Below are 25,916 nucleotides of genomic sequence, written 5' to 3'. Positions count from 1 at the left end.
TCTGGGCCAGGAGGTAATATAGCACAATATTCAACTTGAAGTGTATTACAAATGTAATTTAACTTCGTTTTCCCCAGCTGAAGCCTGGCAAGCAACCAGATTTCCAGATCCATAATCGGTCCTTGTCAGACGCATTTTGTGAGGCTACAGACGTTTTCCAGTCCTACTTACAGGCAGTGGACAACAGTGCGGCCGTCTCGCCCATCGTACTGCTCCTGCCACTTCTCCAACCTTCTGACCACCTTCAGGAGGGAGCGTTTGGAAGGAGGGGTGTCCCTGTATGCTGGCCAGCCAATGTATTGCAAGTGCTGAACTATGCGATATCCATCTTGGGGCTGAAACAAAGAGCATTTTCAAGATGCTAATGGGAATGTGGCAGGAAGCAGGGGGTACCAATTACATGACATCTTCCCCTCTAAATTTCATATCATTAATGCTAGCATCCTCCAGCTCTGGGTATGTGATGTCTGAGTCGCGAATGAAGACTTTGCAGTATTCTGCATGATAACCATGATCTCAGATACTACAAAGTCAGGCAGAAAACATCTGCTAAGGATCCCTTGTTTTCGTTTCCACTAGAGAAAAAAGTATCATCAAATTGTAAGAATATACTTTCCTGGTAGCCTCTGCTGGAGGTCAGGTGTGCCATAAAAATTAAAGGCAAAGATGGCCCTCAGAAAAAATCTCTGGGGACCATGGTAGAAAGGATCCTCACAAGGATTTTAGCAGTGGCTGTTGGTGGTGAATACAGACAGGTGCAGAGAAATACGACGTCACAGCATCCACCCTGCCAGCACTGCATTTACAAGCCAGCTTTGGTGTGAGTCCCAGGGCCATACTTTTATTAGCTGTAGGACTTCACGGCTGTCCCTGGTTCAGAGGCAATTGGCTTGGGCTATGGGGTGGTGAATAGGTAAGTGATTTAGCCATTCACGTAGTTAGACCTCAAGGTTCACTCCATAATGGCGTAATTGAACTGCTGCACAGGCTCTGACCACACAATCAGAGACAGATGTGTTAAACAGTATGGAAATGTAATTTTTGGAGCCTGATTCCACTTCTGAATAAAAAAAAAAAAAGGAACAACAAAAAAAAAAAGAGAGATAATCGATCTGGAGAACAACTAATGAGAGAAAAATTCCCTGCTGAAACCCTCCCTCTCCCTGTAGCCCTGAAGTTGCATTGCCTGGGTCCAGCATGCAGATAAACTTTGTTTCTATCATTTCAGCTATATTGGAGATGAGGAACACAGACAAAAAGTTGCTTACAGAAACAGTAGTTGCTTATTTATAGGAAAATAGTGGCCACTGAGAGTCCAGTCAAGCCAGTAAACAATGCATTTGTCTTCAGAGACGATGCACAGTAGGTAACAGATGGAGAGCATTTGACACTGTCTCAGTTTATTTCCTGTGATACTGATGGTTTTATATTGGCTACTAAGTGATTAATTGTTCTCAAATATACATAGAAAAATGAATTCCATTTAAATACAGATTTTCAGCTCATATCATCCACTTTCTACTTGCAGCCAAGAGCCTTTTACCAATATAGACTGATGCAATTAAATGTTAATTAAAGGAAGTAGCTACTACATTCTGCAGTGGAATTCTGTTACTAGGTGAGAGATTCAGCATCTCTAAACCATAGTCTAGGTTCTGCCTCCTCCCCTTCCCTAAATATATTTTTGAGAATAAATAGGGAATCTGATATTTTACTGATCTTACCCTGGCCATGTTACAGATCCGGAATATCCGGTTTATGATGTCTTCATCGATATCTGCTGAAACAAACTCTACTTGAATGGGGCCATAACAACAGGACGTCTTCTCTGGCCAGTACTGCATGCAGAGCTAGTGAGAACACCGAAAGGAAAGCAGAAAGCACCTTAATATTAACAAGGCAATGCATGATCGGTCTTCTTTCACTTCAAATTCATAACCAGCTCAAAATCCATAGCAAATCCCTTATTACAGAATGTATTTGCTCAGAAAATACCTCCTTCTAGCTCTGTGAAACTTCTTTATATCATGAATGTGAAGACAAAAACAAACATATTTTAGACATTTGACTTTTTTCCTTTTTCAGTATGAACACAATTTCTGATTGAATTCTGGGATGTAAAGGTGCAGAAAAGTGGCTGGCAAACAAACAGGGCATAGATTTAAAATGAGCATTAAAAGACCAGTGTCTGCAGGTAAGTGTAGTAGGAATCACATAGGTTTGAAGTTAATGAGGAAACTGTACACACATCAACAAAATTAATCTTAAGCAAAGTGGAATTTTTCTGTGCAATGAACTTTTTGGCATTCTGACTCTGCCAGCGAGCAGGGGAGAGAAAACGAGTTAGCTCTGAGAGCAACCAGAGCAACTTCAACTTCTGGGTGAACCACAACTGCACCTCTGAAGTTTGTAAAGCGGGCTGGAAGTCATTTTTCTTATGCTGATGCTACTGAATTCAAAGCATAAAAAAACACACTACTATTCACAGAAATTACAATCTAAGTATTTCAAACCCGTCTGGAAATAGATCATGGCAAGAAAATATTTTGCATGAGATCTCATTAGCAATTTCTGCTGAGATTGTATTTTTCTGTGTTTTTTTTTCTTCCTATTTTCAAGTGTAATTTTTGAGAAGTCTTGAAACCCCTAGATGCTCACTTGAACTTGATCTCAGGCTTTTCAGGTTCAATCACTGTCAGTAATATTGTCATGTGTGTGCATGCTACTGCATTAATTCTGTATTCCTGTTATTCCTTTGATCATATGGGATTGAATTGGGTGGGATGAAATTGTATGCATCTTTGCCCTTGTTAGTTTTTCAAAATTAAGAAGCAAGTCAAGACCACATAAGCAAATCCTCCTTTGAAGGTTGTCTTTACTCTTCCTCCAGACTTTCAAGCAGCCTACAGATTTCCTCTCAAAGCATTTGTCCAATAGACAAGGAAATGGAGATGGGAGCTGAACAGGTGCTTTAGGAAACAACCTCAAGGTGCAGCAGAAAGAAGGGAAAGATTAAACTTTACCTGAATTAAAAAAAACCCTGCTTCTCATAAAGCAGGTCTGTGAATGACCATCCACCCAAACGCATATGCTTGCTTATACAGTGCTTAAAACAACCGTTTATGTTCTCTGAACTTCAAATGGTTTATTTGTACTTTTTTCTTGCATAGTACATTACAGGCTCACTGACCTATTTATTTTAACCACATTTTTATTCATTAACCACTTATTTGGTTTTAACTACAGCTTTTGTGTAAGTAACTTTTTTGTGTTTTATTCATGTAGATGAGTAAAACATCCTGCTTAAGCACACAAGCGTGGCATTTGCATGCAACCATACACTGACAGTTTTGTTGTGCTTATGGTGTCGTGCCTGGATTAGGCAACGATGAGCAGCTAGATAATAACAACATTGTTGTACAATAACAGTGCAAGCATAATGTCGTAACAGTTAAGCTTCCTTTTCAGAAATCTCACTTTCACAACTGATAGCAAACTTTCACACCCTGCCTTGAGAGCTCATAAGATACAAACTTCAAAGCTATCCTTAACTTCCAGTGCTAGCTGGGTGTTTTTGGCGTTGGCTGCAGACTTGAGGTAGGTGACACCATGCTAGAATAACTGTCAAAGTGACTTAATTCACTGCCAAATCTCCTTTTCCATGCCTGAAAACTACCTCATAAAAACTGAAATTTTCTAGGGAAAAAAAAAAGCAGGTAAAGTCTTCTGCAGAAAGATAGTCGGCAAGAATAACACTGTCTGAGGCTGATAGGTTTCTGAGAACGAAGTGTGAGAAAGTACGCTTGGTTTCCAGAAAACGCTCTGTTTTTCTTTTAAAGTGTCTGAGATAAAGGAAAAGATGAAATCCGCCTCTGGAAGCCATGCCAAGACTCAGAAGCAGGCTGGGTAAATCAGGCAGGAGGCAGCAAATGCACAGGACCTCCAGTTCTTCGCACAGAGGGCTGAGACTCAGCAGGTCACCAAGAGAGCCCACTTCTGAGCAGAGCTCTCACCACAGACAGAAATGAAATCCCACAGCTTCCACCCTGAAGGGAGCTCCCCTCAATGACCAGGTGATTGGTTTCTCCATTACCATCCAAAAAAAAGAGACCAATAATCCTGCTGCCTTCGAGCGTGGTAAAATTTTGAAGACAGCGAAGGCACAAATGAAAAATTAATCCATGAAGTACCAACTACTTGAGAGTTCTTCTCCTGTTTAACAAGTGCTGTAATGGGTGAATTAGCAATGCCAAACGTACTCTTCACACAAATTGCATGATTACGCCTTTTTGAAAGCTGTTATCTTCTGCCACTCATCAGCAAGGTGGCTGGAAATTCTGGAACAGGAGCAACAGCAACGGCTCCTCCCCCTGCAAGCTCAACTTCTGAAAATAATGGTGTGTTTGGTGGCCAAGAAACCAACTTACACATGACACTTAAAAAATAAAAAAAAAAATAAAAAAATACACAGCACAATGTGCTTCTCCGAAAATGGTGCAAACCACTCCTCTTAGTACTACAGAATTTCATTGGAAAGCTCAGGGAAAAGGTCCTTCTTAGGTTTTCAGTGTATCTCTGGGTTTTATTCTTCTGGAAATGCTGGGTGAACAGGCAAGCATGAAGTACATATTTTTAGGGAGGAAACAGGAGAAATGGAAATCGGTTTGCGAGGAGAATTTATACGCAACAAAGGCAGCATACTAGATATCTCATCCCTGTTAAATGCAGTGAGAATTAGCTGCCTTAGAAAGGGTCAAGCATGTGGACCTGGTCCTTTATCCTTCTTAATACCCCAAACCATCACCTCTTACATTCTGGTTCCCATCATTTATTTTATTTATTGACCACAAGAAAATGGCAGCAGAAACCCTCTTAAAACCCTTTGGATCTGAGAATAAAGCTACATGACTGAATGATGAAAAATCACTTACCTGTGCTGCATCCATCTCATTCAGCATCACGACAGAGGAGCAGTTATAATCAAACACCAGCCTCCAGAAGTCTGCTACGGTGTTGGGCAAAGGGTGCTGAGTTACAATAAAGGCAGCAGGTTGCTTGTGGCTCTAACAAAAGAATAAGATTAGTTAAAAAAAAAAAAAAAATCAATCAACTTTTATTCAAATGAATATTATACCCGGGAGGCTATGGCTAGGCAATCTGAGCCATTTAACCAGATTATACAAATCACATATCTTTCTCCTTGTTATCACTGTGCAATGAATGAACGTCTCATAATGGGATTCTTTTGCTCCCAATGAAGACATTTCATTAAAGAAGTGTCACAAGAGCAGAGATTACCTAAATCAATTATTTATATTTTGAGACTCAGCAAATAATACTAATTCTACTCTTACTACTATCAGTAATAATAATAATGGGAAACAAAACAGCTGGAAGCAAACGCTCTCCTTTTTGCTGCAATGGACTCCAGTACCTAGTGGAGGGATTAGCCCCATCTGCCATTGCTCCCTGGTGGCATGGTGCTCCAGAAGTGGCACAGCTGGGTCACAGCCATCCTTTAAAAGGATAGGGGGGAGTATTCAGAGTCTGCACCGCTGGCATTCAACTTCTGTTCCTACTCTTCCACCTCAAAAAAGCCTTCTGCCCTCAATTTCCCTAACTATGAGGGGGGGAAACTGTGGTCCTAACCTCTGCGGGGCTGTGTTAATGAATGTTTGAGAGGCACTTGGACATGAAAGGACAGAAGCTCAAAACTATCGCTTTCCAACCACAGCAGGCAATGCTCAGACGAGCCTACAAATGCTACATCCTTTGTGCTGTACTTCTGTGAAGCAGCCATGAATCAAAAGGTACAATGCTTGGTTTTAAAAAACAAGCAAAGACACAGATTAAGATTTTGGATTTAAAATAAGTAAATAAATAAATACCCATTGTATTAAGATGGCAGCCGTGGGGGCTTGCCTTTTCTCCTCCACATGAGCCAGCTGTGAGTGCAAGTGTGAGTGGCCCAGGGAGTGTCCCCCTGGGAGGGGGACACGGCATCGTGCCCTGCACCGCTCTGTGGGGTGGCTGCACGCATGGGCAGGGTGATGGGAAGTGAAAAATTGATGGGAAAAGGAAAGCTGTCGGGAAATGATCAGTCTGGAAGGGATTTCCCTCTTTCTTCATACAAAGTTTCTATATACAAAAAAATGCAATTAGGAATTTTGTATGGAAGGATACAAGTATTAGCAAAGTGCTTTGTGGTAATGAGGGCCAAAATGTGCAAGCACTTTCCCAGTCTCTAAGAAACAAGAGAATTGATTCTACAGATTTGCTAAGGCATGAAACACACTTTAAAAAAAGAAAAAAAAATGTTCCTTGGGCATATTTGCAGTGAAGACATCACAATTTTCTGAAGAAAAAAAGAAATTCTCTAAAATTAGTTCTATGATCATTTGACTTAACCTCATAAATGCAGTACTATCACTGTTCCCCATAGACTGAAAGAACAGACAAAATTAAAAAAAAAAATAATAAATGACCCTATTCAACATCACTTGGGAAAAAATGATGACACTTCACCCCAGACTGTATTTACAGACACTCCAACTGCAATAATTAGTGCCTTTAAAGGCATCCCTATCCAAAGGCAGCTAAGCACCACAGCAAAAAGAAACCATCAGCATAAGTCACCCCATAAAAATGACCTGTGCTGTGAGGTTCTAGCCTGTAAACAAAGCGAGGGAAAACACCTTCAGACAGATTCACATCAGTTTTACTCGTGTCCTTCAGCCCTGAAGTTTTCTGCACATCCAATCCCTGTACTCCCATATTCTTAACTGCAGTAGCTCAAATAAATCACTCACTCCACACTGCAAACTATTCTTTTCAAAGAGCTGACCTGGCAGCTCCCCGTGAACGTTTCTTTTCCAACTTATGCATCAACCAGTGGGAAGAGTTGGCCCACCACTTCTTTGTTCGTCTGCCTTTCTAACATACAACCTCAGACTGCATGCTCAAAAGCTTCTTAGACAAAATTTTTGCAGCAGCCTGAGGCAGAATGACATAGACTGTGATTTACCACATTACCAAGTGACACACTTCTGTAAAGCAGAGAAAATCCATGTGGCTTTGCCCAGCCTGGACAGATCAGACTCAAAAACTGCAGGGAAAATAGAAGTCCTTTTGCTTCGGATCCATTTCTCTCAGAAGAGAAACCCAAGAATGAATAAACCTGGTGCAGACTAGCATCAGTGGGGCCCGCGGAGAGCTGCTTACATCCATGAGTGCAGCATTGATGTAGTTACTTGACTCGCCATCCACCGAGATGAGGAAAGGCAGGCACCGGTCCAAGGGCAACACATCCATGCAGCGATTCTTGTCATGGTTCCTTGGCAGAAGCCCGATGCTGCAATCTTCTGGCCGAACACGTGGTGTCACAATATTGAGAGTCTGTGAAAGTGGGGAGGGAAGAAGGGAAGGAAAGACAGAAGCAGGCTGAGTGTCTTTGAATTGACATCCAAAAAGGATGCCATCTGCACAATATGTTTATTCTGAAGGTACTTAGAAGAGCAGATCTTTGTGATCCCAGAGAATGAAAAAGAATGAGCACGGGGGAGCTTGCTGCTGTTATAATACATCGCAGTTTGCACATCCTCCCAAGGTGCTCTTCCAAACACCGCAAGCTCCAGCAGAAATGCAGGGCACTAACCACCTTCTAACGATTTCCAGCTGTAAAACCCCACAGCAGTTAGTTAACGCTTCTGCTCTTTCTAGAGGTTGGAAATAGCCATCACCGTTACAAGCTGCAGCTTTGACCTGGTCATGGAGTGAAACCTCCTCACGTTTCTGCCATCCCTGGGGTGGACACACACGTCCTGTCCCTCCAAGGGCACCCTGTGCACGAGCACCTTGTGCTCGCCCAACCCGTCTGACTGGGTTCATGTCCTCTGGTGATTCCTCGGTCAAACTATTGATTTGTCTGAACATGACACACAAAAAAATAAGAGAAAGGAGGTGTGTGTGTGTGTGGAGGGGACCTTTAGTTTGCTTGTTTGTTTTTAAACAGGAAAGTCGAGCTGTTGCCTCTATTATTTAGATTGCTCCTTTCCTTGTGGAGAAACACACGGTATGCTTCTGTTACCTAGCCATACCTTATCTCCGGGGTCTTGCTGCCGGTCTTTTACCCTTTATCTATCTTTCCCACAGCTTGACAGAATGTGTTTCTTTAAATGTAATTTTCTTTTGTGTTATCCACTGCGGATGCCTCCTGACAAACCAGTCCCAGGTTACTCAGCAGGTGTCAAAAACAGCAAATCCAAGTGAACTCATCTTAACACTGTCACTTAAGCTGTGGTAGATCAGTGGCTATCTGATGGCATTCCTCTTTTACTTGTCATGTTTTCCTCTCCTAAGCAAAGCCCACGCAGTCGAACAGTGAAGTCCTTTGCAACCACCAGATGAACACAAAATATTTAGGGGCCAACAATTTTTACAAAAAGATTGACTTCTACAGGGAGGTTATGAATGGAGAAAGGACAAACATATAGGGACATACACATAGTAAGTAAAATTTGAAATAATATAGTTGCTCTAAATTATGCATAAAGTAGATGCATAATTTTTGCATTTATGCAAAAACTTTATTCTACATAAAGTCCCCTTGTTTAGAGATGGGAAGCAACATGAAATTTGAAATCTCTGACAGTGCAGATAATTAGGCAGGTGACTTGTTAGTGATTTACTCCTGTCTATTTTATGTCCTTCCCCTCACTCCCTTGTATTTGTGCTTACTCAAATTATGAAAGCTCTCCTGAATGAGCTCTTGTATGTTTAGGCGATGTGTAGTGCATGAGAAATCCATCCAGTCTTACCTGAGGGACAGTGAGACCTAAATAATACAAATTGCACCAACACATGTAGTTAGATCAAGTGGTTCATGAAGATTGTAGAAAAAGATACCATCTTCTGCATTAAATTCAGACAATTAGGGATGGAGAATGCTCCAAGCTAAAATCCTGTAAAAATAACATTGTACAACTAGACAGCAAACAAACTTCTTATGCAAAGTACGGAGGAGCATTTCCTTCCCAAAGGAGCTGCCAGCCCCTGGCAGCTCAAAAGAACAAACACACGGGCAACAAATCTCACTTCGTATCATGACAAAACAAGCACACTGAATGGTGACATTTTTTAATAGCATAACAGCATTTGATGAAGTTAGGCTTTGGTTCCTTCACGCCAAGCATCCAGAACCAGAAACACTTTTACAGATCTGATATCACTTGATAAAACCAGATTTTTTTTTAATTGAACTGTCATCAGTTGAGATCCACATACTTTATCTCACTATATCAACCCTGATGATTCTCTGCAAGGTTTCAGATAAAACACATTCTCTTGTTGCATAGAGAGGGAGCAAAAGAGGCACCTGACTCAGACTGGGGCTCCTGAAAAGGCACTTTGCTGGGAAATGGAGGGACATCTCCCACAGTTAAAGGAATCTCCATCTTTTCACTGTTGATTTAGAACAGACTCTTAATAAATAGCAGAGGTGTCTCTCTCTCTCTCTCCTTTCAGTCCAAATCACCTTCCTCCAAATTGCCCACAATATTACGTTTTTCCACATGCTGGTGTTAGTTGAAAATCCTGAAGGGACTTAAAGATATACTGGGAATAACAGTAGAAAGTTCAGCTCACAGTTCTGGAGGGTGAGTTCTCTGCTGTGCAAGAGGAATAACTCCACAGAGCTGGTGGCTTGTGTGTCCCAAGCCTCAGTTTATCAGGGTGGGATAAGCAGTGGTGTTAGCACAATGTGGAGTATTCCTCATTTCATCGCCTGCCCCAGGTAAACAGTGCTACTCCAGCACTTGCTTTATTATATGTCATTCCCATTCTGACCACCAGGTACTTGTAAAAACATACAGAGTGAACTGAGGGCTTCAGTTCATCAAGAATTAGTACTAAAGAAAGTAATGCTCACTGAGCTCACTCTTCACTCTCTCTTTGTATGGAATTACATCAACAAGTTGATTGTCAAGACTCTGAAGCAACGTACAAGCCACAAGAACAGTGCATAAGGCACCTTGAAGCATAAACGTTTCTGCATAAATTACAGAAGGAAACGAACAACTGAATATTTGCTGAAATGAGAAGTACAATGTTATCTGTGAAAATTAGTATCCTTGCTCTATTGAAGTGATGGGAAATGTTCCTTGCCAGAGACTGAAAAACCCCAAGCTTAAAAACAAACCTCTGCCTGATCCAGTAGTAACACAACAAAAAACACCTGAAATCAGACCTCAATTCAGTGTCCCCCTTCCCTGCTGTGATGGAAATCATAAAATGACACACAGAAATTGTGAAACACCTTCAGTACACCAGCTGCAATGACTGAGATAGATACATGAAATTACCTGAAACTCATCTTTTATCTGGCTGGAATTAGTCTGTGGATCTAGTCTGCTGATGTTGTAATATATGGATCTGAACTCACAAACTGGAATGGCCGTGTTGCCGCAGAGACATGCCTCCAAAATGGCATCATGGACAAATACATACTGCTCCTGTACAGGGGAGGGGATAAAATATTAAAGTTGTATTTTCAATCTAGATCATGAAATATCACACTTTTTTTTTTCCTTAAGTCATGCCTGCTATGCATATTTGGCGCTGTTTCATGTGGAGACAAATTATACAATGTGCTATGTGACAGCTTTGTGAGCATATTTAATCCATCATTGAATGTGAGGTCTCATGTATTCATTTCAAATTTACAAGTCAAATGGGAAGTCACCAGTCTCAGAAATGCTGGGACTAAATGGGATTGGGCCAAGGAGGAAATCAGGGTGTAAAGCTTGTCTGCTGGCAATCGCTAGGCAATGGTCTCTTCATTGCCAGGAATGGATTGTGCTTAAGACCTATGATACCAGCAGCAAAAATTACAGGACTAACAAGTCTGCTCCACCTGTCTTTTCAAAACTCTGGAGAATCTGGTTTTCTGGGAAAAGTTATTTCCCTTAACAATGGGATATGGGAAGTCCAGCAAAGTTTAAGTCCTTCTCTGTTCCAGATGACCGCTCTGTCCCTCAGGAGGGGAAGCACACATGTAAAGCTTCTGTAGAGGAATAGCAGTCCCATGGGAGTTTGTGTAGCTGCTAAATGGTATGTGATGGAGCAGCTTGCTTCATTGGCACCCTAAGCTTAAATCAAAGATGCTTCATTTTTTTTAACTTGCAATTTATACAAAATGGGTACTATCTGAGTCTGCAGTACACCTATGAATGAGCCATGAGAGGATTCAGGAGCTGGCTTTTCTACTGTGAGAATAAAAGTAATCAGCAATGCTAAGAACTAAACTTCAAGGTTTGCCCTCCTGTCTTGAGACCCTGAGTAATTGTGGGTGAATGTGATTCAGCGTACATCTGGCTATGTTTAGCAAAGAAAGTTGTGTATAATCTCATCACAGAGGAGGCAAGTGTTGACTTAATGAAATGCTGGGCTCCTGTCGAGCAGAGGAGCCGACGGGAAAGCAGCACGTGGTAAGAGGAGACCTGCTGGCACCTACCTCCGTCTGCACCAAATTGACCCTTTGGGAGCGCAGCTCTCGCACACAGTTAAATATATCTACCACGCCTTCGTTCTCTGCCATGTCAAGCATGATGTCGATGGCAATAAAGCACCCTGTTCTCCCGGCCCCGGCACTAAAAAAGAGAAGACAGTGAGGGCCTGCATGATCAGGGGACTGTGGAGAGGCAGGGCTTTATGGAGGAGAAAATAACTATTACAAACACAGCTGTCTTCTGGAAGCTGCTCCCCTCTCGTGTCCAGTTAAATTGGCTTAGGATTTAAGGGAATGAGGTGAAAGAATGTTTCTTGAAAGGGAAACAGACCCAGGAAGGGGGAAAGAAAGCTTTGTTTTCCGGCAAATCAACAGAAACATTATTCAGAAAAATGTTTGTTTTGGTTTTATGGGTCAGTTCACCTGCGCACCTCTCATCAAACTGTGGGAGAGCAGCCTACAGGTTGCAAAAAGATACAGCCTGGGAGGGCAGGGGAGCTGGGGGGGGCTTTTCCAAGGGCTTTCTTTCCATGGGACTTGGAAAAGGCATGCCCATTTATTCAAGTGGGCATGATGAAACAGTCCTTTGCCTCAAACACTTCTTTTCCCTTTTTAATCAGGAGGAGGTTGGGTCCCAGGCAGGCTGATTTCAAGTTGTGGATTTTAAAATTACAGAGAGGGGAGCCTGAGACTACTCAAACCCTTCAGTTTAGAACTCCCAGCTGCATGTGAGAATCGGACCATCTCCTGCAAAGTGTGTTGTCATTGTGTCCTCCTTCCCTCCTGAAAAATCATCCAAAGCTGTTTAGGTGCGAAGGATAGAAAGAGGAGAACGTCTCTTCACATTATGCTGAAGAAAGAAGGAAAACTCAGCTTGTATCAGGGAAACTTCAGTTGCATGAAAACTCCAGCAGAGCCGAAAGCAAGGAGATATGAATGACCATAAATTAATGGACCAGATTAATCAACTGCTGAATAGAGAGAAGATATTTTTCATTTGCAGAATTTTAATGAATAAGTGGCATTTCCTCTCTCTTTATCTCTCAGCTTTTCAGAATTTTAACAAATAGTTATAACATTTCTATATTTAGAAGACCCTGGCACTTCATAAATATCGAATAGTGATAATATCCAGCCAGGCATCGGTAGGGAGAATTTGGTAATTACCACTTAACACAAGTCATTAAAATTCAAAAGCAGATAAATAACGGAGAGGAAATGGCATTTATTCATTAAAATGTGAAGGATGAAAAATTTCTCCTTGCTTTCTTGGTGATGATGAATCAGGTTCAGACTCCTTCCAAGGCCAGACCCATGTCACAGCACCAAGGCAGCAAATTCAAGCCCTGAGATCTCTGAAAGAATTCCCTTCTGCCAGCTCCTCTGGTTTAGCCATATTTTATTATAAATCTGATTCATCACTTGCTCATTAAAAAAAGAACAGAAAAAAAAAAAGAACAACAACCAATAAACAAAAAGAAAAACAAAAACCACTCCAAACTGTTGAAAGATTTAGCTGATTTTCCTTTTTAAAACGATTGTGGGGCATATTCTCGCTCTCTCCTCCTGATCTCAGAGCGTGGCACTAAAAGGTAGGTGCCTGTGGAGTGCTCAGGGTGAGATCTGGGGGCAGCCAGCTCTGCTCTGTACCCTCGTGCTCCGTCCATGGCTCCTTTCCAGAACAGGTGCACTGAGCTCTGACCAAAGCACTGCACAAGTAGCTGCTCCAAATCCAAACTTGTTTTCTGCAGCCAGGCACTCTGAATTTGAAGTCATATAATAACGAGAGTTTGCTTAACTATGGTGTGTTACAGGAGCAATCATTTTATCTGGAAAGCCAAAGAAAGGACACCTACCTATGTCCAACACTCACTAACACAGAAAATTCTTTCTGAGGTCTGTTACTGTCTTCCGATTCACAATGCATCATCCACATAAATTATATAAACTACTGATCCAATCTAGCATAACACCTCCCCCCAGTTTTTCCTTTGCTGCAAGTTGCTGGTGATAAGTATTAGGAGAGTTAGGAGAAGTCAGGAGAGCTGGTTTCTCTTCCTGGCTCTGATGGCAGCCCTGGGAGTCTCTGCTCTCCCTCCACCATTAGCATGTCTGATTGCATCTCTGACTGTTAGTTCTGCATGTCAGGACACTCTCCTACATATTCATGTACTGCCTTGCACAGTAGGGTCTTAAGCTCAGTTGGAAGAAGATGGTGCTGAAAGAGCACACACCAGTAGCAGCAGCAGCCGGGGAGGTAGCCAGCATGCAAATCAATAATCTGAATTTTCATGGCTGTAAACCAACCAGTCAGTTTTCCTCAGGCATTCGCCTCTTATTTAGCTGGAAGACACTGGACTTGGACTGGTTTTCCGTCTGAAATCCCCATTCCAGATCCTGGGCTTTGAGAAAGCTAAGATGCATATGGCAGGTATCCAAACCAAGGAAGACAAAAAAACCATTTGAGATAAAACCTAGTGTACCCTAGTACAAAGCTGAACTGCAGTGCATGTGGGTACAGAAAAGCAAAGTTGCTTTAAAATTCCCTGTCTGCAGACCTCTTTTTTTTTTTTTTTTGTAGGCATCATCCCTACTGCCACGTGAGGTTTCTTGTAGATAATGACTAGACTGGCTGTCCCAGATATTTACCATTTTCCCAGCTCTACTATGAGCATCTAAGAGAGTATGGGCCACCAGGGAGTCTTCTACATCTGAATAGCCCTCTCTGACCTACTTATATCATCTCCAGTTCACGCCAGCTAAGCTCCAGAGCTGCCACTTTAGAAAAGAAAACTGGATTCTACTTTGTTTCCCTGGGAGACCCACAAATTATACTCTTAAACAAACAAAACATGGTTATTATCAGATGAGAAGAAGGAAAAAAGCTGAAAAAGCTGATGGAGGAAAGGCTCAGACAGAGAGTTTGCATACCTGCAGTGCACAACAATAGGTCCTGCTTCTGGGGGGTTGAGAAACTTCACTTGCCGAACAAAGCCTAAGAGGCCCGTGGCATAGCAAGGAACCCCATGGTCCGGCCAGCTGGTGAAGTGGAACTGCCGAATCTCTCGGATCTCGTGGTAGCCTTTCTGAGGAGACAACACAGCCTCTATTTTTCTTCCATCAGACTGCAATCAGCATATTCTCATCAGTGCTCCCTTCCCTCGTGCAGAGGGCTGAACAAGCAGCTAGCTCTAATTACACGCAGGAACATGTCCTATACCACTTTTCACTCCAAGAGATTTCAAGGTGAAGGATCGAGATGCATTCCAACTACAAATGAACCGGCTAACATACAACCGAGGACTATGAAGGTGAATGTCAGCACCTGTGTCAAACCTGTGGTGTTAGGGTTCAAAACCAGCTGATTAGGACCCTTACAGAGTGATGTCAATCCCAACATACCAGGCCTGCACCTAAATAATACACACACCCTAGGCAACAGGAGATTTTCTGCTACCTCCTACCAAATAGGGCAGAAACTGATACTCAACCCCATCACTTGGCCTTCCTGGTAAAACCAAGTTACTGGTGCAGGAAAACTGACACCACTTGTATACGTCCTGCCAAGGGTAACACAGAAGTGTCAGTTAGCTGTGACATTTTATTGCACAGAAAACATACGTGAGAGTCCACTAACCTGTCAGATTTTGGCATTAGCATTTCTTACCAGGTTTTTTAGTGATTCAGTGGAAGGTGGACCTGGTATGTTAGTAAACTGGAACAATATTCCCATTGTGGTTAAACTTAAGTTGTCTTAGTAGGAATTTTTGAAAAGCTTTAAAACCACTTAGTGAGTGTTTGGAGAGTGATTTGGACAGACCTGGAATACTCTGATATTTAGACATCTGATTTCTAATTATATATAACAAACCTTCCGAATCCTGCTGATTTAGGGACAATTTTTGTAGTCTAGCCTGTATCATATTTTATTTCTATCGAAAAGGGATCATCTCTGGCATCAATTTAACTGGTATCTTTTCTTCATCTATAATTTTCCACTGTGAAATGGGATAGTTATTATTCCTGGCATACAGTCAACTACCTGCTGGCTTTTGGATGCATTTAAACTTCATGCACTGTGGATTCTACTTTTGTGGCTACATCACAATATTTGAGTAAAATCATTTGTCCAAAATTGTAATACCTGTCAAAAATTTAGGTTTCTGAGGTGAAACCTAGCCATACTGTAAATGTTCCTATCTCCGTATCTCTGGATATGCTTCCCAGAGTTCACGTCAGATCAAAAATTGTGTGTTATAACAAAATTTTAGCTGACTGAAGATTTCCTTACCTTTTGTACAGTAAATGTGCGTATGACATACTCTGCCAGTGGTTCTGTCTCAATTAGTGTGACTTTAATATCGCCATAGACCTCTGTGTCATCTGGCCAGTACCGAACACACTTCACCTGGCAGGAAGGAAAGAAAATGTTGAGAGGAAGTCATTCAAGTTAAGACAGAGCTGACACATTTTACTCCACTTTCAAGCTGAAGATGACACAAAGTGGACTTTCTCGTGATGTACAGACCATGCCAAAACTGAGTAAATAAACGAGATCAAAACTCCCTTACCAAATACAGAAGTTTCCTCTGTAGTGAATACAAATTAAAGTATTCATTTAACTTTCTTTTTTTTTTTTTTTTTTTAGGATAGCCTTTCTTAAATTTCCACAGAAGCCCAGACCATATGTCAGGTTTACAGAACACCTGGCAGTCACTACCATCACCACCTTTAAGAAAAGAAGTGTTCTTGCTATTGTTACTGTGATTTCAAATGGTCTCTGTACAGCTAAATAATTTCAGTTCATAGGGACTGTGCAATACTTGCTGATGCATTAAATTTATTTGAGTTTAAAGCATCCCTTATGAGATAAGGACACAAATTTGACATTTATGATGTGCCTGATCTTAGGCTCCTGAAAGAAATCTCCTGATCATGTGAACACATCCCAAGCTTAGCTACTTTCAGAAGCCATGTGCAAAACCAAATAAAAAATAAAAACTGCGGCTGTGAAGCTTTAGAGGGGACATATAGGATAACAAAAGCTATCAAGCTGTTAAATGCTGTAGCATGAAAGGGTGAAGCAGCACCTAAAAGCTGACTAGTTACTGCAGAGCAGCTTTCATATTCCAGTTCTAGTCATAAACGGAAGAGGATTTATAAATATAAAACATTATTAATTTAGGTTTTTTGTTTTTTTAACACAAAAGAGTTTATTTCAAATTGAAGTGTCAGTAGAAAGTAAAATAGAATAAATAACAATAAATGAACAGAACCAGGTGGCATTCAACCACAACATCTAAAGGAAATCAAATAAAAAGCAGTTGAATTACTAACAGTTGTGAATAATCAATTGCTTAAATTTTTTTTTTTTTTTTTTAGTACAACAGGAATCGAAGGTGAGAAACAGAAGGACAACATTTTAAAGTGATGGTTTCTGTCTGAGAATCTCTCTAAACCAAAGAGACTTCACTACCAGGAGTGGGGAGAATACACTAAGGAAAGCACACCCCAGGTGTGCCTTTTTCTTATCCCCTAGAGCTGGCCACAGTGAGCCCGTGCCCTTTGAGTTATCCACGTTTGCTCCCACCCTGGTCTTTGGCAATCGCTCTGTGCTTACACAGGGACTCCTGGTCCACCTGTGTCCAACAGAGTGAAGCTGTGGATGGTGAGGAGGCCCAGGGTGCTGGGTGGCCCCAGGATGCAGCTGTGCATGGTCTCACACCACCATGGAATAGTGATATTCTGAAATGATTAGAAACTCTTGGCTTTGAAGTGTCATTTAAAGAGCTCTTTTGATCAGCTCAAACACCAGTCACACGTCCTCTCCCCTCTGGATTTTTTGTGGGTAGGGAAGTATTCAAATTATACAGATAAAGAATAATTATTATAAAAGCACATTTTTCCCTCTGTACTGAAAAGGAGACAGCTCCTCAGCTAGCATAAATTTGTGTAACTCTGCTAAAGTCAAGACTTACACCAGAAACAAGATCCTTATTAGTTTGGAATGGATGCAGCTAAGTATTACAAAATCTAGCATTTTAAAGGAAAAAACCCTGAGTGGATTAATTCATTCCCTCACTACAGTAAGCAAAAAGCATTTCACTTGCTGAGTGTGCCTGCAGCAGCAACATGGTGCTATACTCAGCGCTGGTTTGGTTGTATTTGCTGGGAAAATGGTACCCTTACCCTGCCCACTTCCACCAAGTTGGTGACCATGACAACACTTGCAGAGTTTTCTTGCCAAATCATTCTCCAGAAATCCTTCACTGTCTCTTGCATTGGCCCTGGGGCAACAGAAAAGACAAAAGGACATCTTCAGAGAGTGTGTTTAATGCCAACAACCCATTTCAGCTATTTCCTAGCCACTGCCCTGTTCCAACATGATCCTCCTCTCCCTTTCAGGACATCTCTCCACAATTCAGGGTTATAGACACTAAACAGCCTAGAGCTCTTTGAGGCATCAGACACCTCGTCCTTCCTCGCAGCAGGTATTTAAAGTTCTAGCATGCTGGAAACGGAGGTGATGGCTGTATTGTAAACAGTGGAGATAGCTCCTGTAGGAAATCACTTATAAGCAATGGGAGTTGGATGCACCATGCAGTCACTGTGGAATTAAGGCTGTATTGAAATTTTTTCATGTGATGCAACACAAATTCCTCTATTTCACATTTTAATATTTACTAATTATGAAGGAGAAAACATGCATAAATCCACCATTTTTTGAAGTCCTCCCAGAGGAAAAAATTTCAGGCTCCAACAGCCAAACAGCAACAGATTTATTAGACTAGAGGCTCACTCTGACTTTGTTTCCTTCTTAACCTCTATGCTGCAGGTGAAATCCTTCACCCAAACTTCACCCAATCCTGTCCAAATTCCATCCTCCATGTTCTTTGCATTGCTGCATTCCCCATACCCTTATAAACCCATACACTAATTTCATTCTGATATGTTCCTTTACTCCTTCAACAGGGACAAACCAGCGAGAAAGTCACGAAGTGGAACTTAAGAACGGGGTTATTTATAGTAACAACACATTTGTAGGGAAGGAAGGAATGCAGCAAAATGAGAACAAATAATGGTAGAGGAAGTGGTCACAGCAAAACAGTTTGCCCAGCGATGCAGGAAAACAGCATCCTAGTACATAGAACAGGAGTAGGGAGGCTCATCAAACAACATTGATGGCTCTCAACATTGAATTGTGTTGGTTAGCTTCTTTTTTTTTTTTTTTTAAACCCCTAAAGGCAGAGGAAATTTCAACTAATTTACAGAAGATGGTGTTCTAATGCATTTTCTAATAGTTCCCACCAACAAAAATTCATCAGTCCCAGGCATATTCATACTGCCTTCCCCAAGCAATTTCACTCCAGAAGGTAAACCCAAGCTCTGTTAAGTCCCTTTTAGTTTGAATCACATACTTCATGCACAAAGGGCACATTATAGATCGCACTGCCACCTCTAAGTCTTACTCCTGCAGCTGAGATTTTGTGTTTGAGTGTCTTAAATATCTTGGAACTTCAGATGTTCCCAGAACAGAAGATGTCACCCTAGATATAGCTCCTACAGCAATTTAAAACAGCAGAGGTTTTACAAATATATAGACATAGAAGAATGAACTTGCCTTGAGTTGCAATGTAATGACGAGGCCGGTGGTACCCCTGGAAAAAAAGAAAAATGTGGTGATGGTCTGAGATCACAGTTAAACAAAGCACCAGAGCATGCATTTTATACCTTACAGGTACCAACGACTGCCGTACACTTAACGATGTACTAACAATGGTTGTTGAACACATGAAAATAAAGAACTAGGCTGCCCGGTGAGATTTTAAGTGATGGTATCTCACTCAGGTTGAGTAATAAAAACCCCACAAAATCAGAAGATCTCATCATAGCAAAGAGAAAACAGGAACGTTGCAGTTTTCATTATTTGTTCAAAGAAGTAAAAGTGCCATAACAAACCCATGGTCAGCTTTGAAAACTAACACAGAAAAAACTGCATCTTTGTGTTTGAAAAACAAGAAAGGGGTGGGTTTGCCCCTGTATGATAACACTGAATGCCAGTGGTATGTAACTTTATGAAGTGCATTTTTCAGTTTCTTCTATTAAAGAAACTCTTCTGAACAGCACCATGTTCCTAAGCATTAGGAGATGCATGAAAGAAATACATGTTCATTTGACCATTCTGTGTGTGTGCAAGAGTTTGCTTTTTAAATGTTATTTTACAATACTCAAAAAAAAAAAAGTCAATCCACTTAGGCCTTCTGTCCTACGACTTTGTATGCAGTCAATAAATACCAGATATCTGTTAATGTTATTGTGAGGGGCTGATATTGATTTTCACATACATCGTGCATTTAGCCCACATTCCACTTATGTTTGTGGATCTGTCAGACACAGGAAATCTCCATCTGTCTAGACTGGTCAGAAAGAATAAACTGGAGGCCAAGAACCTTCTCCCTGTCACAACATGATGTCTGTATAACTTTCAGCTGTCATTCATATCAGACCGGCAGTCTGTCCCTACATGAGATGCACCAAATTGGTAAGCAGACTTGTCAGCAGGAGTGTTTGTCACTTCAGGAATGTCCATGAGCCTTACGTCGATGTAATTGGCGTTGATGTAGTCAGAGTGAGGGTCCCCATCCAGCAGTTGCAATCTCACCCTTGAATGATCATCTGAAAGAAGGAAAGAAAAAAGTGACAGTAACAATAAAGAGGAGTTTGTCAGTGCTTTATTTTACCTGCCGATTCCTTCAAGTGGGTAATTGAACACTTACAATAGTAAAAAATGAAAGAGTATCAGAGCTATTCCTGCTCCTACGTGCCCTTTTGTTTGTACTTAAGATGTAATGTTTAGATCTTTAAGTTAGTGTTCGTTCAAACTCAACGTTCATTAAATTCACTGCCATCTCTATAAATTATTACAGAGCTATACACAGACCACAGATGTTGCTTGGTTTGGGGTCTTTGCAGGAAGAGTATCTCCCTTACCAGAGCCATCATCACCCTGGGAAGTAACAGCCTCCTTGGATTCGTCAGGTTCACATAAACTGAGGCAACAACTAACAGTCAAAACCAGGATAAAAATGAGGTTGTGACAAAGGTATAAAAGATTAAAGGAGGATAAAATGACAAATGAAATTCTACAACTAACAAGTGGGGCAACCCAAGGAACTGAAAGAAAATACCAAAGGAAATCAGAGCAATGCTCTTTCATACAACCCGCAGAAACCACTGCAGCAAAATGACAGCAAGGCAAAGTGTGAAGCTGTGTTCAAGACAAAAAAAAAAGTTCATATTTTTAAGGACATTCAAAGTTACTTTAAATAAGGCAATAAAATAACAGGTATCAGTCTTTTGATACTCTCCCAGTATGTTCTGCAGTTCAGGCACAGAAAGGAAGCACCCCAGTGGGCAGATTATGTCATAATTGTCCACCAAGGGAATATTTTGATCTTCCTCTGGAACAGCTGGTGCTGAGCTCTGTCAAAGGAGGTACTCAGCGAGCTGGGCCATTGATCTGATTTGGTCAGGCAATCCCAGCCCCGGTATGCAATTCATTGCAAAAGTGTTATCTAAGAACCAATTGCTTGGGAAAGGCAGCTGAGTTACGGAGGTCACAGCCAGGCCTGCTGGGCTCATTTCTGAAGGGTTTTATAATGAAGCAGAATACAGATTCCATTAAGTTTGTTTCCTCCCTACTAGCTATGTAGACAGTAGCTCCTACGCAGTAAAGCATTAATATTTAGAAGCACTTTGCAAAATATGGACGTAGGCATGATTTAGATTCAATTAAAAAGGATCATCACAATAAAACATAAAAATCTGAGGTGTGATTCTGCAGTAACTCAGTCAGAAAGGTTTTAGTTGTGACTTAATTAAACGTGGAATCAGATAATAATTGTGAAGACAGATGTACATACAGTTCTGAAAAATGGGATTTGGATGTATATTAAATATTCATTTGCTCATGTAAAGCAATGATTCTCATACTCTGCTCATTGTTTGGGTGAAATTTTCACACCCAAAAAAATACAGCCACATTGTTGTATTTATCAAATGCCATATTTGCATTCCAAAATGGTTTTGCTGGTGAATCCTTCAAAAGCTCTGCTATATTTGTATTAATAAATACAAACTTTGCAAATGCAGGAGGTATCTTTCTCTAAGTGCTGATGTTGCTCCCAGCTCCAGACAATTACCCATGCTCAAGGCAAGCACACTAGGAGTTGCACTAAATCATGTGTTTAGACAGACAACAAAGGAATTTATACTTAGAGCAATTCACACAGACAGACAATGAGCTGATTAAGCTGGACATCTGATGAAATACACAAAATCTCCCGTAGACAATTTCACACTTGCAATTCAAGGCAGGAAACTAAGCTAGTTAAGAATCACACAGAACAAAAGCAAAGAAAAAAGTCCCTAGAGCTAATGGTTGTGAGGAGAACATTTGCTAATCCTTCCTGTGATGCCACAGTATAATAATGTTATGAAAGTCTGAGCTTATTGCAATAATATAACTTGAAAAGTCATGAGAGCCAGAATGACCCTAATGACAGGTGAAAAGAATCTCAAGTTAATTGTTTAAGTGGGACCAAGACACTGTCTACGTACAGTGTGTGGCTGAAGTGCTCTGAACAGCCCTTAAGGAAGAACGAACTTCTCTTCAGTTAATAGAGCCAAAATCACAAATCACATTTCAGCTCTTTGAGCCACTCCTAAATTAGAAACTTAAAACAGACAGAATGAATACATCCGCAAGGGAACCTCACTGTGAAAGACCTGTAAAGGACATAGAATAGGTCTATGAATTTAAGACAGTTATGCATAAATAAAAGGTGCTCTGTAGCTATTAACAAGCGTTTCTTTTGTTCACTTGAGCCAAAGACAGTTATCCTATCTATCTATAAAGAACAGGAAAGGATGAAGAAATGACCATTGGAAATGAATGATTAAAAAAAAAAAAAAGGATATTCAGGTTTAGGTCATCTTATATTTTGGATTCAAAAGAAAAATGTTTTTAGCTGAGCTTTGCTTCAGGTGGATAGAATCTACAGTACGTCATCTCATGTTTTATAAAAATGAGACAATACATGTGGGAGATTTATTTCTCTGAAGAGTGTGAACAGTGCAGCAGAAAAACTGTATATGTGTACATATACACAAAATATTAATGATGTGTAAATGGTGTCTTTAATCATAAGTTCGTAAGTTTAGGAGACCGTTCTGAATAAACGTTCATGAACTAACTTACCTTGTAAATCACTTTCTTTCCAAAACTTTTTTTTTCTTTTTAAATCAAGAGCGACAAAAAAACAGTGCAACTTACTATACTATTAACAGCGGTAATAATTGTCTTGTACTCAGTCTTTTCATTTACAGACTTTAAAGGGCGTTTTAAAGAATGGCAATTATATTCATTATATCTACTTCCAATGGCTAGAATGTATTCCTGATTCCACATCTTTTCCACTAGACAACACTAGCCATACAGACAACATATTTAAGCATACTGAAATGTAAAGTGTTGCTCAACTCTTCTGCACATTCATCAGACGTCATAAAATCACCATGTGGTACAAATGCATCATGAGAAACTTTAAAAAAGGAGAGTAACAAGACAAATTGTATGTCTGTAATATTCAAGGCTACAAAAAATGGGAGTAGATTTACAGATGTATATTTGATTTTGTTTCTCTCTGTTGGGTATAGTTGGTATGCAAGTTAGCAGAACTCTGAATTTGTATGAAGAGTACTTTGACTGAAAATTGGTCTTAAAACAGATTTCAAAAATGACAAGAATTTCACTGAAAAACATTGTGCTCCCATTTTAGTACAAAGATGTTATCATTTGAAACTTCTGTCAAAATTCCCATTAGTGATCATTTGAAATATCATTGCAATTTTTCCACATACCATTTTGACACCAGCACTGGATTAATCTCATGCAACTTTCGCCATCTAAATATTATGCAGCTAGTCTAAATTGTCTGTCATGGTTCCCCACATAGTTGATGGACAAATGCAGACATCTTTTGCAATGAATCAACACAGTCCTCCAATCCCATCCCCAGCGATCCCACACTGTGCCTTGGGAACAGGATAACAGCAAGGTGTGAAACCTACCACACTCCCAGGATCACATACCATGGACACTGCACAGACAAGCAAGAACTTAGGCACTACAGAAGACACCATGAGATAAAAATGCTTGGAAGATAAGAGATTTGCATTCTAATTCCAAAACTGACATTTGTTGTTATTGTTTTTTATGCATTATCCTTGTTCATGGAGAAGAAGTCCATTCTACCTATGTTTCAGCTGGGAGCTCTGTTATCCTTCTCTAGTGTCTGTCAGTTCCACCACAAAATCCTGATTAATTTGCAGTCTTCCAGCCCAAAGCATATGGCAGTCAGAGCACAAAGAAAATGAAGCCAGTTTCTCTACTGTCTTTTGTTACCAACTCCATAGTTTTTAATGGACCATCACAAAACGTTAGTCATTGCCTAAGTGGGAAGATAGTGGAGCTCCACTGCAGATGAGAGAACTGTCTAAAGAAGCACTGGTACAAGCATCCCTGTGAGTGCTAAGCTCCTTCTGTAATAATATGCTCAGAAAAGGGATAAAACAAAAGGGAAAGATGGTGCTCTCCTGTAAGTTAAAGTAAAACACAACCCTACGTCTCTGTTTTCTCAGCTCTCACCTGAGTGTTTTTACACTAAATTTGGGGATGAGGAGAAATAGAAGTAAAGATCCCATATAGCTTTTGGATGTTTTCTTTTCTATGTAATAGGTCCAGCTCAACTCGCAAGTACAACACCTCTCCTCTAACCATCACCTGCTGATACACTTTGAAAGCCTCAATATCAATTAAAATTGCCCTAAAACAAATTTAAATAATTAGATTCAGTACATATATGCATCTATTACCTGCCCTTGCTCCCTAAGCTGGTCTGCAAAGACAAACTCACCAGTTTTTACAACTAAAGCACCAGTGCATAGACCATGGACCCTGTTGACATATCATAAACTTCAAGTAGAGCACTCCCTAAAGCATGGTGGATCCATGAAATTACAGCAAAAAGAAACCATCTTTTTACCATCAGCAACGGATCTCTGTGGTCATACAGACACCAAAACCATTCCCTGGCTTTCCCTTTTCTCTAAGATCATGCCAAAAGTTCCAGACTGAAGGGAGCCCTGAAAAGTCAGGGTTTAAAGAATGAAGAGCTTAGGGCTCTCCTGCATCTCCTCCCAGTGAACTGATACACCTGCAGTTTTGGTTTGCAAATCTAAGGAGAGCAGTTGTTGGGGCTGATCTAGATTTTCACAGAGGCACAGCGTTAATACAGGGAAATACCACTGGGAAAGTGGTGAGCTGAGTAAAATGGTCCTGTAAGTGTACTACTACCCAGGAGGCTGTAAAGACAAGATCTAATCTGCTGTGAATCACTGAGCAATGCTACTTGTTGCAAGACCTTATAAACCCACATTTTAACAGAAATCTCTGAAGCAGTTACAAAAGTTAGATTCAAAACCTGACTATTCAATTCAGTCCCCAGAAAGCACGCACTATGTTGTTTCAGGACTAATGACATGGTGACTGTGGTTAAACAAATAATGTTAATTGACATCTGCAACATTTTACCAAATGCACCAGTAAGAGCGATCAGTATGTACTCTGGGTTTTACCAGCAATTGCAGCTCTAGCACAACAAAGCAGCTAAGGGTATAATTGTTTTCCGCCTCCTCTCCTCTGCTCAGGTGTTTGCACAGTCTGTACCCACCAAGCACAATTCATTTTCATGATGCGCACGGAGGGAACTGCTCTCCTGCTATTTTCAGCTCTGCTGTCAATTCTCTATTCTGGATCCTGTCACTGCCTTTACTCGGGGAAGTTGCCCAACGTTACCCACCAGTATGGTCTGGCTCAAGGCTTAGCCAAAGACAGCAGTGATAATTTCGCACTGGTTTTACAAAACATCTGATGAACATTATGCCCCTTCCTTGGGCATCCTCTCTTCCTTCTCCCCAGCACCTTCAAAGAGAAGCAGATATCTCAATCCATTTCACTTCATCACTCTTTATGGCACGTTACTAAATTCTCTGTGCCATCTTTTATAAGTTACTGTCTCCTTCTCGAAGTCTTTATTTCATATTTATTTGAAGTGAAGAAAACCATCCCAGCCTTGTTATTTACCTTCAACCCTTCTGCACCCCTGCTCTCTTTCACGACCTTTGCTTTCCCTACTATGCCTTTTCCATCCTCTCAACCTCGTTCTGATTTTTTCCCCAATAACAAGCCCTCAAACCTGAGCTTTTCTGATGTTTTGTACTATGCAGATACTTCTTTCTTAGCTTTGATTACATTTTGCATTTCCTTATTCAAGCGCATCACCTCTTATCT

At 40.8% G+C, this 25,916-nt stretch overlaps 1 protein-coding gene across 1 annotated transcript in view; it reads right to left on the bottom strand.

The window, feature by feature from the left end:
* Positions 1-25,916, bottom strand: part of PTPRT (protein tyrosine phosphatase receptor type T) — a 532,802-nt gene that overhangs the window by 1,234 nt on the left and 505,652 nt on the right. The window contains exons 20-30 of the mRNA XM_050713944.1: positions 20,103-20,179; positions 19,125-19,161; positions 17,693-17,790; positions 15,795-15,911; positions 14,435-14,589; positions 11,510-11,645; positions 10,359-10,508; positions 7,222-7,395; positions 4,932-5,063; positions 1,725-1,850; positions 172-335 (exon numbers count right to left, since the gene is read on the bottom strand). Of these exons, the coding sequence (XP_050569901.1) occupies positions 172-335; positions 1,725-1,850; positions 4,932-5,063; positions 7,222-7,395; positions 10,359-10,508; positions 11,510-11,645; positions 14,435-14,589; positions 15,795-15,911; positions 17,693-17,790; positions 19,125-19,161; positions 20,103-20,179 (1,366 nt within the window). The remainder of the gene's footprint in view (positions 1-171; positions 336-1,724; positions 1,851-4,931; positions 5,064-7,221; positions 7,396-10,358; positions 10,509-11,509; positions 11,646-14,434; positions 14,590-15,794; positions 15,912-17,692; positions 17,791-19,124; positions 19,162-20,102; positions 20,180-25,916) is intronic.

This window comes from Cygnus atratus, chromosome 16, assembly GCF_013377495.2.
Source record: "Cygnus atratus isolate AKBS03 ecotype Queensland, Australia chromosome 16, CAtr_DNAZoo_HiC_assembly, whole genome shotgun sequence".
NCBI lineage: Eukaryota > Metazoa > Chordata > Aves > Anseriformes > Anatidae > Cygnus > Cygnus atratus.
The sequence above is the reverse complement of the archived record's forward strand: the minus strand, read 5'-3'. Positions and strand labels throughout refer to the sequence as shown.